Consider the following 18,759-nt stretch of genomic DNA (forward strand, 5'->3'; position numbering starts at 1 on the left):
TACATTCTTGTCAGACAGAGGAATCGGGTTCAGGTGATTAGTCCAAATCGGGGGTGGGAGTGTGTGTGTGTGTGTGTGTGTGTGTGTGTTTGTGTGTGTGTGTGTGGGGGGGGGGGGTGTGTGTGGAGGTAGGGGGAACACTTAGGGTCTTGAATTGAGAAAGGAGGTTGAGGAGAGTTGTTTTCTCTTTGAGTCGAGGGAAATTTAGCTGTGCCCCCCCCCCCCCCCATAAAAGCTTTGACAAAAATAACTACTGTACTTTTGTGACTGTAAGACGCATTGTAAAATTGTTTATTTTTCATAAAAATCTATAATACGTCTTGTCGTGTGAAGGGCCGGATTCTTAAATAGCACAGAGCAATTATATAAGTTACCGAAGCTATTGCTTTATGAGCAAACTTGCACACAAATGATTTCATACATTTTGTCTTGATTTGTCCGTCTGAGCGTTTATATTTGTTTTGTTGGAGTTTTTGTCCTTACATCATCTATCTTGTAAAACTAGTCACCCTTTTATTATGAGTGTTTGCTCTGGTGCGTCAGAGCAGACAGAGGCAGGCACGTCAGGGGTCTCTCGCTTGCTCACTAGATGTTTACGAGTCGGGACAAGACAACATGTGCCATATTTCAAATCGCTTATTAATATTTTCTTTTTTCCTCCTTTTGATCTATTGTTTTTTTTTCTGTAGGTCTAGCAGCTGGTTTTGCCCATTATTGGATACAGAATTAGAATCAGGGTTCAAATCCAGGTGGGTCTACCTATGTAGAGTTTGCATGTTCTCCCCAGCCCTACGTGGGCTTCCTTCAGGTACTCTAGTGTCCTCACACATTCCAAAAAAAATGCATGGTTGGCTGATTTGACACCCTAAATAGCCCCTAGGTATGGGTGTGATTGTGCATGGTTGTCCGTCTCATTGTACCCTGCGATTGGCTGGCCACCGATTTAGGGTGTCCCCCGCCTTTGGCCTGAAGGCCGCTGGGTTAGGCTCCAGTGACCACCCAACATTTTATATTGATAAATGAAAAAAAAAACATTAAACCTTAAAAAAGGACACTGAATTTTGAGCACTTCCTTTTCATTTTAAGGGGCACTTTATATCCATTTTAGAGCACTTCCTGGTCATTTCACATGCCTTCCCTGGCATAGTCTTTATGGTGTCAAGAACCACATCAGAGACATACTCCTTCCAGAGTGTGTGTGTGCATGTGAGTGTAGTTTTTCTTATTATACACACACACTGACACACTTGAAATCAGTTCCTGATGCCATGGCAACTTGGTGACAAGTTCAACACAAAAACAAGAAAAATTGCACCTCTGGCGTCTGCTTTCAGTTGCACTCAATGATGAAATCGTTAAGGTATTGAGGGGCACACAGGGGCATTTGGGATCATCACTCTGGCCAGGAATCATCTTTCAACCCCAACACCACACATACTCTCACACCAGCACGCAAAAGACCAGAAGGATGCTGAGCTCTTCTCAATAGAAACCACATGTAGGATAACAGAGGGGGGGGATTGGGCGGTGGGAGGGTGGCAGCGATGACTAAAACCCGCTCCCCGTCCATGCACCCTTGTCCCTCCCACCCTCCAACATTCCCGACACGCCGTGCAGGGGAGGGAAGAGAGTGAGAGGCAACAAAAGATCCAACCGTGGTATAAGCACAACATTACCTCAGAAAAATCTCAGAAGAAGGAGCAGGGAAATCCAACATTTGGAGCCACAGAAAAAGACTGAAGTCGAAGAAGGTATATTACCCAATATTTGGAACGTCGCCACCTACAGCAAGGAACCCCTGAAGAACTCTGAAGATGTCCAATGCACTGGTGAGGAGAAATTCCAGCAAACAAGGTCTCCAGAACCTCATTAGGTGAGTTCCAACACTCAATCTGACTTTGTATCAATGGATAATTTCTAAGTGTGATTATTTGAGACTTTTATTGTTTGTCAAATCATGATAAGAGCACCATGTTTTATGATTAGCAGTTTTGAGGGCTGAGACTAGTTTTTGGATGTAATGAGTGCTGGATATGCGCCCTAAAATGGCAACTTTTGAACAAAATTCCTGTAAAATTATTTGCTATTCTTTTTAGAACTTGTTTTGGGCCTATTGTTGTCCAATTTCTTTCCATTAAGAATTTATATTTAAACTACTGTGTAATATCTTATACACCAAACTTGTGGAAAAAGATTCTTTTTTTTCTATTGGGGGACATCTTGAAGCCCCCAAGCTCAAGGAGACAAATAAGCATCAATGGTCATCTAATCTACCTGGGGGCCATTGTGAGTGTTCAGTCAGCCTATCACACATGATTTTGACGATGTGGGATGAAACCAGAATGCTCGTGGGAAACCCACACAAGGCCAGGGAGAACATGCAAACTCCACAGTAGTAGTAAGGATCAAACTGGGATTGAACCCACAACCCCAGAACTGTGAGGTCGATGTGCTAACCACACATCCAATGGGCTGCCCAGTGATGTGGAATCAAACACAGTATTTAGTGCAGATTTTAAAAATGTTTATTAAAAATCAGTAGGTAAATCTTAATATATATATTCTTAGGATAAGCATACCTACCAAATGTTGTGTCAATTGTTCAAACGAGTGTTTTAAAGGGACAATAAGGCCAAAACTGCATTCAAAAGCAAACAAACAAGTTTTGGGCCTATTGTTGTCAAATATCTTCCATTAAGAATTCATATTTAAAACACTTTGTGTAAATATTATACACCAAACTCGTGGAAAAATACTTTTTTTGTTCTATTGGGGGACATCTTGAAGCTTGGCCCAAGCTCAAAGGAACTATGAGACGAACAAGCGTTAATCATCACACTAATCTACCTAGGGGGAATTTGGTGTTTTCAGTCAGCCTATCATACATGTTTTTGGAATGCAGGAGGAACCCCTCGTGCACAGGGGAAACCCACACAAGCCCAGGGAGAACATGCAAACTCCACACAGTAAGGACTAACCGAGGATTGAACCTTCAATCCCAGAACTGTGAGGTCAACGTGCTAACCACTTGACCACCGGGCTGTCCAATGTTATGGAATCATAATGCAGTACTTATCTTATTTCAGATAGGTACAGATAATATTTATCTAATGTTTACAGAAATCAGTAAGTAAATCTTAATATTTTGCACATACTGTGGTCAAACAAATTACAAAAAACCTATTATGCGATGATGTTAAATATGTCCTCATGTCCTGACATTCTAAGTAAAGCAAAGCGTTCTTCATAGCAATTGAATATATAATAATGTAAGACTAATAACCCTAACAATGCTAGAGGAACACCTCAAGGTGTCCAGTATTCCCAGTGCTTGGAAAGGTCAGCACACATTTGCAAATGTACACACATTTTTGTCAATTTGGGATCCAATTTTTGTGAAAGCTAATGTTGATGTTTGTGTATATCAGAGATGGGATTACTGACAGGCTTCTGGGTCACAAAGGTTTTAGGGTTTGGGGTATTTGGAATGTTCAGTCAGAAGCACATGTTGACATCAATTTCACGGTAGAAGTGGGGCTTGTTTTTTGTTTGTGGTGGTTTGAGGAGGCTGGGCAGGAAGTGCTGGCAGTTTCAAAGGTTATAAGGTTATTTGCTGAGGTGTTTGCCATACCATCCCTGGGGAAAAAGTTAAGAGGAACTACAAATTGTCAAAATGTTTAAGTAACCAACCAACACTATTTATTAAACAGTGGAAATGTTTGAGGAAAAAAAGAAATAGAATAAATAAACTAAAAAGTAAAGGATGACTTGTGTACTGTGTAATCTATATTGATACATTCATTTTCTGTTTTGCTTATCCTCACAAGGGTTCTAGGGGTGCTCTAGCCTATCCCATTCAACTATGGGCAGTAGGTTGCAAACAATCTTTTGTGCTCATATCTAAGGATAGTTTAGAGCACTTGTGTGTCGAAGTGGCAGCCCGGGGGCCAAATCTGGCCCGCTGCATCATTTTGTGTGGCCCGGGAAAGTAAATCATGAGTGCCGACTTTCTTGTTCTAGGATCAAATTAAAATGAAGAGTATAGATGTACATTACATGTCCTGATTTTCCATCAATAATAAATATATAAATAATTGTTATTTTTAAATCATTTTTCTATGTTTTTAGTTCAAAAATCCTATTGTAAAATCAAAAAATATATTAAAAAAGCTAAAATAAACATTGTTTTACATCTACAAAAAAATGAATATTCAGGTCTTTTAATCCAGTTCGTTTAATCCCTATATATTAAAAAAAATGCATCAACGCGGCTCGTGAACCAACCTGATTCTGACACCCTTGGATTAGACTGTACAAGCAGCAGGTTTCGGGGATGTGAGAGGAAACTGGACTACCTGGACAAAACCCACATAAGCACTGTGCTGCCCTACAATATATATAGTATAATAATATATATTTTTTCTATCGAGAGCCTCTTAGTCAGTGTGACGTTGTCGTTAAAGTCGGGGTTTGCACAGCAGACTACGAGTCACAATGATGTCATCACCCAGCACGAATCATCTTGACGGCACGGTGGCGTTAGCTCACCAATTAGCCACATTGAGTCACGTCTGAACAATAAAAGCAGGAGGTGTAGCTAAGTGTCACTTTTTTGGGCATGTGGCCTCGATGTCATATTGTGATTATGCCATCACAAACTGGGAGAAAGAAGCCTAAAAGATTTGGTTTCTATGGCAACGTAGTGATGTCATGTCAAAGGAATGGTAGTACTGTAGTAAGATCTTTATCGCTCTAATTTTGACATGTTTCAGACTGTTTTTCTTTGAACATACTAGAGGAGTAAAGTAGTTGAACAAAAAGCAAATGTGTGTTTTTATCTCAGCACAGTGATGATGTCATCGTTCAGGAAGCAGAACAACTGTAAACAGACTGAAACCTATGACCTGTCGGTCCTACACGCTCACACACACACACACACACACACACACACACACACACCTAAAAGCACAAAAATACAGAACCCCACACAGACTTCTAAACTTACATGGAAGCAGCTTACAAACAGACACGCATACGAACAAAGAAATGTTGACAATTGGAACAAATGTGCAAAAGAAATGTTTTAAATTGTTTTGATGAAGGTATCAGATTGATTGACAGGGGATTGAACCCCCCACTAAGCCCAGACCTCACCCGGCCCAAACCCTCCCCCTCCCCCAACCATCATGTTAAATAAATAAAGACAACATGTGGCACATCTCCTGGTGCCTCACTTCCTATTACCCCCAAAATGTTCAACAGTCCAATATGCTTAGGTCATTTTCAAAGGTATTCTTCATACGTCATTAAAATATAATTTTAGCATTTTAAACGAAATATAATTATTGTAGTGGTTCCTAATTCAATGTAAAACCACATTACCTAATGGGATGTTTATCTTAATAGGCCTAGTACACTAGTCAGATTATTATTGTGCTATTTGATTATTATTATTATTTTTGCTGTTAAATTGTCAAGTTGTGCGCAAATGGCTGAGTAGAAAATCTCCCTATTTCAAATTGCGCTCCTTATAACGCTAATAAAAAGTGCATTTTGAAATAGGGTTGATTTTCTATGACAAATATTGAGAAAGATATGACATAACACACTGCGTTTTAACTAAAAGGAACTTCAGCCCATAATGTTAGAAAAGAGGATTTCCTTTTTATTTGTGGATGTCAGGTTGTGACAGTTTGAAATTTATGGCACAGTCTCATCACAGCCGGAAAACCTGTATATTGCATGTAATAATTTGTCTTTCATCCTTGCTGCATCATTGTGAGGCGGATCATTTGTCTTTAATCTTTTCCGTAAGTCCTCAGACATTTCGTCATACCTGACGAGTGCAAACACGTCTGCAACAAACCAAACAGGTGTCTTTCAAAGAGCGTTCTGTCAACCTGCGGAGGTCTTTTTTAAGGGGAAGGAAGTGTTTTTTTTTTAAACCCAGCTGTACATCAACCTCCAACCTTGCCAACTCTGTTGCCTTCGCTTCCTGTTGCTCACATTGGAAGGACAAAAGATGACAGGAAGTGGCGTTTGCAAACAATGGGAGATTGAAAATTAACTCATTTTAATGTATGTGTAAACCTTAAGCCAAGGGTGTCAGACTCGGGTTGGTTCGTGGGCCGCTTTAACGTTAACTTCATTTCACGTGAGCCGGACCATTTTAGAAATAATGGATTAAAATAACTGAATTAAAACCCCTGAATATTCAGTTTTTTTATAGAGCTAAAAGAATGTTTATTTTAGCTTTTTTTTCAATATATTTTTAGATTTTACAAACTTCTTTGAACTAAAAACACCAAAAAAAATGATTAAAAAATTACTATTATTGATTTAAAAGGGGGAAAATCAGGAAATTTAATATAAATCTATACTCTTCATTTTAATTTGATCCTAAAACAGAAAGTCAGCATTCAAGATTTACTTTCCCGGGCCACACAAAATGATGCGGCGGGCCAGATTTGGCCCCAGGGCCGCCACTTTAACACATGTGCCTTAGGCAAATGGGTAGACATTATTCACTCCAGCACCCTTGCAACTTTTCCAAGGATGAGCAGTAGATGATTAGTTTCCGTTAATTACAAACTGGGACTGTGGCTTTGTTCCTTATTATTTTTCTTTATTTTTCTTTATTAGAACCTGAAAGTATTATCACTGTCACAAGCTATTTCCATTTACCAATCAGGCAACAGTGGTCTTAATCAAGATAAAGTTGGTCTTCCAGTAGTCAAATAGTCTTTATTTCCGAGCCTGTTTCCAATTGTCGCTCTGTGCTTTTGATTATGATTTGTTTTTACTGCTGGTCACAGCAAACCAGCATCCATCTGTGGCCCAGCTGGTTTGTACTGACAAAGGAAAGATCAGCACTGAATCATAAAAAAATCCAGCATGGTTTAAATGGTTGTGTATCTATGATGCATTAACTACAAACTACAAAAATACTGTGTCAGTTTGATCATCTGTATATTGACAATGGTTGGATGTTGTTGCAGGTTGACAGCTCAGAGGAGCGTGGAGGATGCCGAGGAAGTGGAAAGAGAACGTAGAAGACGAGCTCGAGAGGAGGGCTATCACAGGAACAGTGATGCGGCGCCCCCAGAGTACGCGAGCAACCAGACAGACAGCGATGACACGTACGTCTACTGTGATGCAACCTTAAAAGAATGTGTTTTGTTGTTGTTTATTTATCATTTCACTTTGCACCTTCAATATAATAATCCCCTGCAACGCAGTTGTTTGTTTATGTTATGCCAACCTTGTAATTTAGTTTTTGTTTTCTTTTGTGTGATTTTTATAGACTTTGGTAAAAGGTATCTTTCTCTTTTGATTAGTAGTCTGGAGTATAGTCCTTTTCTAGTGGATTTGGTGAATTTTACATTTAGCAAATATGACATTTTTTTGCTTTATTTTCCATCGTTGATTGGTTAGTTGAAGCAAAATATCAGAGGTGAATGATCTCTTCTTTGGCTGAGGTAACCGATAAAGTTGACCTCGAATAAGGTTAAAATATGGGATTAACGACTCATTTCTGTTCAGTGAGAAGAAAATATTTTTTTTGATGTCCACTGGTGCGCTATTTGCCCATTTTACCTTGGAAAGGTGTCCACATGAATCCATACAATATTATTGCCCTCATGAATAATTCAATGCACACAAAAATCCAAGATAGTTATTTGTATTATTTATCATGCGACAAGGGACAACAGCTGACAAGTTTTATTATTTTGAACTCTACTTTGACAAAATCTCGATACAATTAAGAGAGATTTTTCGAATAATTGTAGGGCCAGAGAGAGAGAGCGAGAGTTACCTAATTCTTTAGTACTCCTAAGGGAGTAACGAGATTGATTCAAATTTCTTCTTCCTCCAGATTTCAAGGTGTGGTGAAACCCAACAGCTCGCCATCTCTGGAGGAGGATGAAGGCTTCAGTGACTGGACGCAGCGCAGACAGCAGAGACGACAACAGCGCCTCGAGGAGGTGGCCAAGGGAGGACGGGAGCACTGTGAAACCGAGGAACGCAACAGGGACACCCACGGAGCGGCCTCAGAAGGAACCATAACATCGTCCTGTACGTCATCATCTTCATCCAATCACGAAAGTCAGGTGACCAATCATTTTGTACCACCAGCATTCTCAATTTTCTTATAATTTAAAGAAAGTTGCTTGATGTTTTGCATCTGTGTGGCGTTTATTCATTTATTTTCGGTTCTTACCATCGTGCATAGTGTTTTTTGTGAATCTTGTTATTAGTTATTGTGATTTCAATTCCTTTCTGGTTATTTTTGTTCTTGTAGATTTTTGGTTTTATTGTATTGTCAGTTCTTGTCTTTTATTGTATGTGGTTCGCTAAAAAAAAACGTCATGTGGTCATACCATATCAGCAATCATCAAACTACATACACCATCATTCAAAATTTGAAAAACTATTTGCTATCTTGTCAAATTATTGTTGTTTTTGTTTTCTATTTTTGTTTTTCGAGAAAACAAAAACAACAAGAATTTGACAAGATAGCAAATAGTTTTTCAAACTTTGAATGATGGTGTATGTAGTTTGTTGATTGCTGATATGGTATGGCCACATGACAGTGTTTTTTTTAGCAAACCACATACAATTTCCTTGCTCTTGAATCTGTTCAAATCCTGCCTCAAAAATTTAAAAAGCTCATTTTGGGATTTCAAAAAATGAAATGACAGCATCATCACTCGCTTAATGGCTTCAGATGCTTCTAAAAACAAAGTTCAAAACATTGTGTGTCTGGTATTGGACCGCAGATTTAGGAATAAAAAGCAAAACTAAACACTACACTAAAGTAGGGTTTGGTGAATGCGCATCTGAAATATTGGTAGCTTCAACAAGGTTAAGAATCACTGGTCTGGACATGCTTTTACTATCTTGTGATGTGAATTCAAGTGTCAGTTATAAGAAAAAAATGACTGTATTTTGCACACAGATTGCAAATAAAAATGTGTGTGTATGAGGTACTCTTTAATTTGACAAAATACATCATATGTCTGGAAATAATTATTGGTTGGCTCCTGTGGCTTGTATCACATTATCATACTTTGTTCCACCAAGCACACTTTGATTCTAAACATGCAGTACTCGCTTCCAGGTGGAGAAACGAGAACCAGGCGAGGTCTCTCACACGTCAGAAGATTTCTTATTCCAAGTTTCTAAACCCGATGGAGACACTAGCCGAGAGGAAGTTTCATCATATCCTAGAACACAACCCAAGAGCCGGTTTCCCAGGTACAACATAATGCAAAAAAAAACAACACTGAACAGCAACATTATTATCGTGTTGGTGAAATATACAATGTTTCAGGTGTAGCGAGACGTCGGGCATCGTGGAGGTGGAGCGCCGTACGGAGAAGATCCACCGAGGTCTCCAGGAGAAGGAGTGTCGTGAACTTGAGCAGCTGAAGCATCGGAAGTCACAAGCCGAGATCGAGCTAGAAGAGCTCACTAGGAGGAGAGAACTGAGGAGAGGGCTTAAAAGTGAGGAGGAACGGCGGCGACAAGATGACGAACGGCTACGTGCCACTAAAGAGGAGGTGGGTAATGTCTCTTGTTCATAATCAGGGTGAGATGCTGTGGATATACGGCAAGGGTGTCCGACTCAGGCCGCTTTAACGTCAACTTAATTTCACGTGGGCCGGACCATTTTAGATATAATATTTAGATTTTTTTTTTTTAATAAATGGATTAAAAGAACTGGATTGAAAACTCTGAATATTCAGTTTTTTTATAGATATAAAACAATGTTTCATTTAGCTTTTTTATGTATTTTTAGATTTTCTAATGTGATTTTTTTTAACTAAAAACTGAAAAAATGGATTAAAAAATTACAATTATTGATTTAAAAGAGGAAAAATCAATAAATTTAATATACATCTATACTCTTCATTTTAATTTGATCCTAAAACAGAAAGCCAGCATTCAAAATTTACTTTCCCGGGCCACAAAAACTGATGTGGCGGGCCAGATTTGGCCCCCGGGCCGCCACTTTTACACGTGATATACAGTTTAATTTGAATTGGCTTGATGATTTCTTTTGGACAGGAGGAACGTCGTCGTATGAAAGAGGATATTGAGAGGAGGAGGATGGATGCTGCTGTGCGGATGAAGAGCTGGAGTGGCGACAGCGGCGACACAGATAAGGCCTTCAGCCCCATCAAGACGCCTACGCACAAGGTAAATGGTTGCCCATCGAGCACCCCCCTACCCGTGGTTTACATTTGGAAGAGTCACCTGATCAATTGGTGCCATGGAGACAAAATTAAACCCCCATAATAATGAATAAATAATAGTAAAAATTAGAGATAAATTGTATTGTCAATTATAATTATAGTTATACATCTTGTGTTGCTTCTGTGATGTTTATCCATAGTAACTTTAGCTCCAATTTGGGATGCTTGTCAGTAGAAATCGAGATTTATGCAATTCATTATTCAATATAATAACCATGGAGGTGGCATTGACCAATTAGATGTGGTGTTGCTCCACAGCCGAGTGCTGCAGACGCCCCCGCGCGTAAGTCAAATGACGCATGTTGTTTCACTGTTCACACACGTGTTTTAATTCGTTTTTTTCCTTTTTGCATTTTATTTTTGGGATACAAGTATTCATTCTGCACGTTCATCTTTGACTTTTAAATGTGCACAAATATATGAATCTTTAGGTCATGCAATGGTGATGTCATGTTTAAAGTTTGCATGACACAGCATGTTGTTGTGAGAGTAGAAGTAAATGTAATCATCAATGTACACATGATCAATTGTACCACATGTGACAATGCTGCAGAGGCTTTCAATTTGGAAATGAATAAGAAAAAAATAAGTGCGCTATGATTGAAACTCCTCAAAGTACATCTCATTATCCCCAAAAAAAGCCTCTACAGTCTGTCCATCCCTTTAGTTACAGCCAATCACAGCACATCTTGGGCAATTGTACCAGTAGACATCTTTTGGTCGCCTTGTAGGCACCAAAACATTACACTGAATTTATTTTCATCCATTTCAAATCATTTGAAACTAATTTGATAAACACAACAACACATTTAAACAATATTCTATAAACATGAAAAATTGGATTTACACATCTTTGCACATAATTCTTTAAAACCATTTCAAGCATTGCTTTTTTTTATTAAAAAAAATCTTGCAACACATAAAAATGTCTGTCATTTCAAGCATAATTTCAGATTGAATTTTTTAAAACATTATAACTATTTTTAAATGTTTTAACATTTTTTGGACATTGACGGCAAGTCACCACTTCCTTTTTATTCTATCTGTATGTGTGTGACTTCCAGATTACAGAGAGAACAGAGTCCCTCAACCGCTCCCTAAAGAAAAGGTAAATGTTATATATTTGAAAGATTGACATTACATTTACAATAGCTATACATATATTGCAAGTTGACTACAGTGTTGAACCTAAATATTTTAGTATTATAATGTTCCAGGTTTCCAAAGTGGAAACGCTATCTCAAGAATTGTTGTTGTTTTCATGTTGCCACAGTGTTGAGATATTAATTATTTGTAAATGTCTGTGATTGGTCAGTAACAGTTTTAAAAAGACAACAGCGATTGTCCCTGTCCGCATTGATGACAAGATGGAGCAGTATGCTCATGCTGTCGAGGTACGGCCTTAACACACATACATAACACACATACATAGTACAACTTCCCTTTTTGTTCTCCATTAAATTGTATAACTCATTCAATATTCATTTGTTTGCGCAATATATTTCCTTCATTTAATTTTCATTGTTACAATTCCTAAATTGTCTGCTAAACTCGCGAATATTAATTGTTACATTTTTATTTGTGGTGCACTTTGTCAGTCAGTCTGCCTATTGCTCTATGTCTATCTAACTGTTTTCTGCATTAAAATCAAGCCTCAATGTAGTATTTCGATAGTGACAATATTTCACTTTGTTTCCAGACCTCTCAGGAACCTCGAGGATTGAAACCCTCAGTGGTTGACTTTCCCAACTCACTGGAGGCTGTTACTTCCAAGAAGAACTTGTTTGAGGCTGGTGATATGCAGACTAGCAGCCCACCCAAAACATCTTCCTGTCGGGTAAGAAACCTTTTGGTGTCCACTTTGTATCAGCAAATATTTCATTTTATTTCTAGTTTTCCTCTATTTCAAACTCTGACTGTGATGCTTTGATGCAATTAAGTAAATGTGAATAATAATTAGCATTATCTTTGGCTTGTCCAACAAGTTGGTGTCCTCAACAAAGCTGTCAAGTCATTAATCGATTCATTTTGGCAGCCTAGTTGGAGAACATAACGGCCCCTGAAATCGAAACTATGACGTGGCCCGCAACAAAAATATCAGTTTGACACCCCTGACCTAGATTAAGTACTGCTCACTTTGACTGTATCCTTAATTGACCTCATTAAGATACTTGTACTCAATTTTTGTTGGGCAATTAATCGTCAATTTAGGACATATTTGTGCTGGGTTTAAAAAAATTAAATAACTCTTACATTTTTGACTTATCCAATGAATCAGGACACTGACGGTTTAAAGGTCGGCGTTGCCAACCTCATAAACCAGTTGGCAAAGGGCCAACCGAATATTAGCCGACCTCCACAAAGCCAAGTAACCGTAAGTTTACAAAGTACTCCAAAATAATGACTGCCATATTAATGTTTTTAAGCTTAGCGTTAAGGGATATATTTTTTGTCAGGATGTGAAGTATGGAGATGTGATGCAGAAGAAAAACATGTGGGAGATTATTGGAGATTCAACAGGGAGGTCTGCCGCAGACATCAAGGTAACATAGACTAATGCTTTGTAGTTAGATGTGATATTATTGTGCGAAATGTTGATGAGTATATCGTGTTTTCAGGGCTCAGCAGCAGTGAGTAAAAAGTTCAAATTTGTGGTGACGGGGCATGGCAAGTATGAGAAGATCTCCGTGAATCAGGAAAATGAAGCTGATGAAAAATGTGGTAAGGGAATTAAAAATCCACTTTATGTCATCTGAAATTGAAATTCAAGGCATTTTTCCCATTATGAATGACCAGGAAATTTTAGTTGTGGGACATTTATTCCTTAGAGGATAGCCACAATTTAAAATATGTCTGTTCTCATTGATTTACAGTTGTCTTTTAGGCACAATATTGTCAGTCATTTTCAATGATTCTATAATTATATTCTTAGTGCATAACCAGCAAAAGGTGAAAAGCTTTGCCTTGTTCATTTATTTTGAAAATTATTTCCGATGTGAAGCTGGAAATTCAGACTAAAATCATATACAGGAAAAAAAGGAAGGCAAGCACAAGAACACACAGAAATTGAATCGGATATTTGTACAAGTCCGTCTATTCTTTTTCCAACTTTCATAACAACTTTCAAGTTATGTGACATTCTGTTTTTCTCCTTTTATATCTTATATTTAAAGTTGGCTATTTAAAGTTGACTTTAGAACACAAAACAGTCAACAAATAGTGTAAATGCCGTTATTTGTGTTCTCTAATCTCTTATCTAAAAATTCTAAATGAAATCTTGAAACTTCAGGAGATACACAGATGGACTTCAAAAACCACTATACAAACTTTGCAAACAGATGGGAGGCTTCTTAAAGAGTTGAAACATATAATCTTTTAATAATAAGAATAACAAGGTTATCACTTGAAGCCCAAACAAACAGAACCAGTGATGACTAGTGGAGCCCAGACCATTACGAAGCAGTGACATACATACATTTCCTTCATTTTCTGAACTGCTTATCCTCACAAGGGTCACAGTGGGTGCTATAGCCTATCCCAGCTAAGTACGGGCACCAGGCGGGGGACACCCTGAATTGGTGGCCAGCCAATCACAGAGCACAAGGGGACGGACAACCATTCATGCTCACACTCATACCTACGGGGAATTTAGAGTGTTCAATCATTGAAACTACCTGGGATTGCCGACGCACTAATCACTCGTCCACCGGGCTGCCCACATTTTCTTTAGATTCTTTTCTGAACTGTCTACGTTCCTCACTGGCTTTTTAAGAAGAGTTGAAGCCTCTAGCTGTTCTGTTAAAGTCTTTTGGTTCATCTTCTTTGGCCTTGCGTGCAATCAAACCCATCTCAAAAACAGTGGAGAACTTGGTAAGTGGCCTGGATGCTGCCTCCTTCAGCTTTTTGGCATCAAATTTGGGGCTGAAGAGCAAAATGGGCAGCCGGTGTGCAAAGGAAGGGATTTCCTTGGTCTCATCCCTGGCCTTGTCTTTGTCTTTATTTTCATTTGGTATCTCCTGCTCTTCCTTCTTCTTCAACTCAATTTGGTGCATGATGTTCTCCTTGCTGGAGAACATTTGAAAGAGGACAGCATCCCACATCTTTAAGGCTTTAGGTGGGGTGGAGCCATCGGCGTTGACCTCCTGGCTCTGATCCTGGCTTGCACCTTGTGTCTGTGGAAATGAAGGGTCCTCCTGCTCCACAACCATGTGTTTCTTCAGCCTGGACCAGCCACTCAATTTGGATTTTAAGGCCTTCGGCTTCTGGGTAGTTTGAGCCGAATCGTCTTTCTTCTCAGCTGTGGGTACAGTTTCACCTTTTTTGTCATTTTCTGGATTTTGTATAGACTCTACTTTTATCTTCTCTACCTCAACGCTTTTCACCTGTTGTTCAACACTTGCCTGATCTTGACCCTCAGTGGGCAGGACTTTCTCTTTGCCAAGAAGCTTTCTTACTACCTTCATAGGGTCTTTGGCAGAAGTGGGGGGAGCTTGTTTTGTCACGGGAGGTTTTGGTAAGTCTGTCTTTTGAATTTTGTTTGAATTTGCAGGCCTGCTGTTTGGTGTTTCTTGGATCTGATGTTGTTTCTCTGGGATATTGGGAGAAACTGTTCTTGCTTCTGGTGGTGGTGGTGTCACTGCTGTGGTTTGAGGCATCTGAGAAACAATAATCATAGGAATTGATGGTGTGACAGAAATCTCCTGTACTTGGGGTGTCTTTTTGACTACTGTCAGCTCTTGGGTAGGTGTTTTACGCAGGGGTGTTTCAGACGGTTCAATAGCTGTGGCCTGATCTCTGGAAATTCCAAAGGTCGGTGTGTGTGTCCTGATTCCTCCAAAAGCAGCATACTCTCCAGGCATTAGTCCACGGTAGGTAGACTTAGATTTGGGCCCCACTAGTGTCGGGGTCTTTGATCTCTGGAAGGCCTCAGCAGATCCACTATAGGTGGACGCCCCGGGATATGTAGGTGTTCTTGGTCTTTTAAAAGCTGGAGATGAGCTGAGTAGTCGGGTTGCCTCATACGTTGGCGTTTTAGGCCTCTGATATCCAACAGATGTCACAGCAGGTGTTAGCTCAGCAGTTGGGATTTTTCTGGTCAAATCAGGTTCTGATTTGGACTTTGTAATTATGGTTGGGAAGCTCACAGGAGCGTCCTCAATCAGAACTGAGCCAAGTACGTTAATTTCTGGAGTTTTCGCTCTTATTTTGGGGGTTTTTGACCTCTCTGGTTCCACCATCACTGGTGATACTGCAAACAAGAGAGGGTTAGGTTTGGAGATCTCAAAAACAGGTGTGGCGGCGCGCTTTGCTGGGGTCCTCGGGCGCCCTGTGAGACACCGTGGTGATTGCATTTCCTGTGTTGGTGTTTTGCTTCTCATTTCCAATGTTGGTGTGTGTCTGCTGAGTTCAATGGTTGGCACTACAGCAGGGTTTATCTCTACTTTGGCAGTTTCTCTTAAATACGTTGTTAATGTTTGTGCCTGTTGTTCCAACGTGATTGAAGTATTCGGGGTGGGAACGCTACCAGTTTCAAATGCCAAGTTTGCTTCTAGATTACTTTCAGTGGTGACGGTAGTCCCGATGGCAGTTAGAGCGACTGTGTCATACACGGGTGGCGTCCTGGATGTTTCGTAGTAAGAGGTACTCGCCGTATATGAGCGTATTTGGGGGACCTCAAACATGGACTTGGGAGATTTTAAGTTTTCAGTGGCTTTGAATGTTGGACGAGGACTTTTGGGCTTGTCGATCTGAGTCAGCACAGTGAGAGGCCGAATCAAAGCATGACTTTGCTTTGCTGGATACAAGGTCGGATGGGGACTAACTGGCTTTGGCATGGTTGGTGGGGCTACAGTCAGTCTGGGAGTTTCTGGAAAAGGAATCAAATCAGGGGGTTTTAATATAGGAGGAGGACCTGCTAGCTGAGATGAAAAGGGGGAAGGTTGCTGAGGGGGCATCGGGTGAAGAGGCAATGGTTGGACAGGTGTCGTCAGAACGGCTTGTGCTTCGCACATTTGGAAAGAATTTGGATAAAGTGATGCCACACCACTGCTAGGTTGTGGGTATGAAGGGAAGGTGAATGGCTGAGGTGAAAACCTGCCTGCTCGAGAGTAAGCTGCCCGCTGCGGATATGGGGATGCAACATGCTGATATAGTGGCCGTGCAGCAAATCGGGATGACGACTGGCCACTGTAGAATCCATATGGCACCTCGGGAGTTTTGGGTGGTGTTGAGTGATCACTGCGTTCGAGGTCGGGGCTGGCTTCATTCACAGGGGAAAGACTGGAGCGGAAAACACTGGCAGACTGTGACACCTGTGGGGACGTCTTCTTTTTGGCATTTCGTTTCAGGAGCTTCTGTAGACGTGCATTGTCTTTCCCTGGTTTGGGGAAGAGAGGGGGCGGGTACTGGAGGGAAAAGAATCCGCTTGGGATAGCGGTTCCCAACGTGACTGCCATTTGTCCCACTGCCCCCTGAAGACCAAATCACAACAAAAAGTGAAATATAAATAAAACCTGATCATGTAATACTGCATTCATTGATTCACACAGGTGGCTAATTCTGGGATTTTTAGGGGCTATCAAATATGCGGTATGTTGCAAAGCAAATATTTCATTCACACCAAGTTGCTAAGTGGATGGCAGGGTCACAGTGGTGCTTGGATCAGTTCAGAATCTTTACCAATCCGAGAAAGAGTCCTAGTGCATTTTCAACATAATTTTTGGATTTGTTGCTATTACAGTATTAAAATCATAGGTCATGGGCAACTTTAAAAAAGAGTTTACCATTCAAATAAATACATTTAAAAAGCACATCAAATGTTTACAGAACATTTTTACATCTTTTTTTCATGTATGTAAACTGTTTCTCCTATTTAAAATATTTTATTGCTAAACTGTAAATTTAAAATCAGATCAGATCAATTTTATAAGCAACATAACGGTTGATAGTGATTTTTTCTAAAATAAACAAAAAGGAATGTATTTTTGTCTTTTTCAGATGGCTGTCAAAGTGATTACTGAGTCCACTGCACCCCAAAGTCACAAAGTGATGTTCCACATTCTGCATATACACCACTTGATGTCTTCCTTTGTTCACATTATTTGAGCTGGACAATCAACTGTTCGTGTGTTTACTTTTCCTCATATTTGTTCATTTTGTTGTGCTTCCGTGACTTTTTAATTCCCTTTTTTTAAAGACAAGTATAAGCTTTTTAACAGTACAATCCGTATTTTTTGTCAGTGATTATATTTTACAAAATGTTACTTTTTCAATATTAAACTTGTCATTTGAAAAACAAAGTAAGCACTCTGATTCCTTCTCCATCATGGGTTCCTGATTCCTGGTCCTGAAACATTGTGGAATTTCAAGGGAATCGTACATGAATGCACTTATCCAGTATAGAGCTGTATCCATGGTGAATCCTGGTTTACACCCTCCCGGTTCCTGAAAGGCTTTGCAGAAGCTAACATTTGTCCATTTAGGCACACATTCATACACAAATGTAAAGCTATCCCATTGCACTAGGAATAATCTTCAAGTCTAAGCTGCAGTTCGGTTTGGAAACAGGTGAGAGAAATATTTTTTTAGTTAGCCAGTAGACATTCTGTGTGCTCTTCAGGTGTGCTTATCATGTCTCTGGGCTGATAAGATGAGCTAAGTAGATGACGTTTATTTGAATTTGGTTCAAGTTTCAAATTCAAGGACGCCATACACAATGTGAAGTACTGCTCCATCTCGTGCATAAAAAAAAAAATGGTAAACTGACTTTATCCCAGTGCATATTTAACATGTTTTCATACATCTTTTGGTCAGATTGTTTAGTATTTTCAATTATTATGAATGTCCGCAATTTAATTTTTATTTCCAATCCCTTCAATGTCAGTAAACAACCATGGAAGGCAGTTCTGTGTCTTTAGTCTTTTCACATTGAATATAGTTACAGTATAGTGTGTGTATTTATACTCTTTAACATGCAGAGTGCAAAAATAGATGTCAGGCATGACAGCAGTGACATCACAAACCCACTGACAGCCGATTTGCTACTACCAAGCCCAGCCAATTGTAGAAAAAGGACTAAGAATAATTGAGAATAATAAAAAATCTGAATGATCATAAAGAATCAGCTGTCACTACATGTTACAATGTAGGCCAGCAGACCCTCGAGCCCTCTCCAAGTGCACACACTTTGCACAACTGTCTTAGTTCAAATATGAGAGCCCCCCTGCCCCTGACCCCCTCCTTTTAAGGTGCTAAATGGTTGGAGTCCAAAGTCGGGACAGTAAATATAGCTGTGTCAGAAAATCCATGCTGGTCTACAATGAGCAATTTCAACCTAAAAAGACCCAAACCCCCATGAAGGTAATTTCTTACCGGCTTGAGGCAGGTAGCTGGATTGCAGCAAGCAGGGCTTCCCCTTCAAGCAAAATAAGTCCAATCAGGAACTCATATAGCAAACACACAAGCACTTTTCAAGATCTGCAGCCCGCCCTCTCAGCAGTAA

General features: G+C 39.7%; 2 protein-coding genes across 2 annotated transcripts; one reads left to right on the forward strand and one right to left on the reverse strand.

Moving 5' to 3' along the window:
* Positions 1-1,138: 1,138 nt before the first annotated feature.
* LOC144193373 (uncharacterized) lies at positions 1,139-17,545 on the forward strand. The gene is made up of 13 exons (XM_077712224.1): positions 1,139-1,873; positions 6,999-7,139; positions 7,877-8,111; positions 9,122-9,258; positions 9,335-9,563; positions 10,072-10,203; positions 11,324-11,367; positions 11,575-11,653; positions 11,959-12,096; positions 12,538-12,633; positions 12,716-12,802; positions 12,878-12,980; positions 17,256-17,545. The coding sequence occupies exons 1-13, from the start codon at positions 1,815-1,817 to the stop codon at positions 17,276-17,278; spliced, it is 1,503 nt and encodes a 500-aa protein (XP_077568350.1). The 5' UTR covers positions 1,139-1,814; the 3' UTR covers positions 17,279-17,545.
* Positions 13,347-18,749, reverse strand: LOC144193332 (uncharacterized). Its single transcript, XM_077712162.1, has 2 exons — positions 18,630-18,749; positions 13,347-16,729 (listed from the first exon to the last, which is right to left on the reverse strand). The coding sequence occupies exon 2, from the start codon at positions 16,712-16,714 to the stop codon at positions 14,027-14,029; it is 2,688 nt and encodes an 895-aa protein (XP_077568288.1). The 5' UTR covers positions 16,715-16,729; positions 18,630-18,749; the 3' UTR covers positions 13,347-14,026.
* Between the last annotated feature and the right edge of the window lie 10 nt (positions 18,750-18,759).

Source organism: Stigmatopora nigra, chromosome 2 (genome assembly GCF_051989575.1).
Source record: "Stigmatopora nigra isolate UIUO_SnigA chromosome 2, RoL_Snig_1.1, whole genome shotgun sequence".
Classification (NCBI taxonomy): Eukaryota; Metazoa; Chordata; class Actinopteri; order Syngnathiformes; family Syngnathidae; genus Stigmatopora; species Stigmatopora nigra.

Bases quoted from the DNA above. Each gene is read 5' to 3' on its own strand.
- LOC144193373 (XM_077712224.1), top strand. From the start codon at position 1,815: ATGTCCAATGCACTGGTGAGGAGAAATTCCAGCAAACAAGGTCTCCAG. The intron at 9,564-10,071 runs GTGGGTAATGTC...TCTTTTGGACAG, and splicing joins TACGTGCCACTAAAGAGGAG to GAGGAACGTCGTCGTATGAA. The intron at 12,981-17,255 runs GTAAGGGAATTA...TGTCTTTTTCAG, and splicing joins TGAAGCTGATGAAAAATGTG to ATGGCTGTCAAAGTGATTAC.
- LOC144193332 (XM_077712162.1), bottom strand. From the start codon at position 16,714: ATGGCAGTCACGTTGGGAACCGCTATCCCAAGCGGATTCTTTTCCCTC.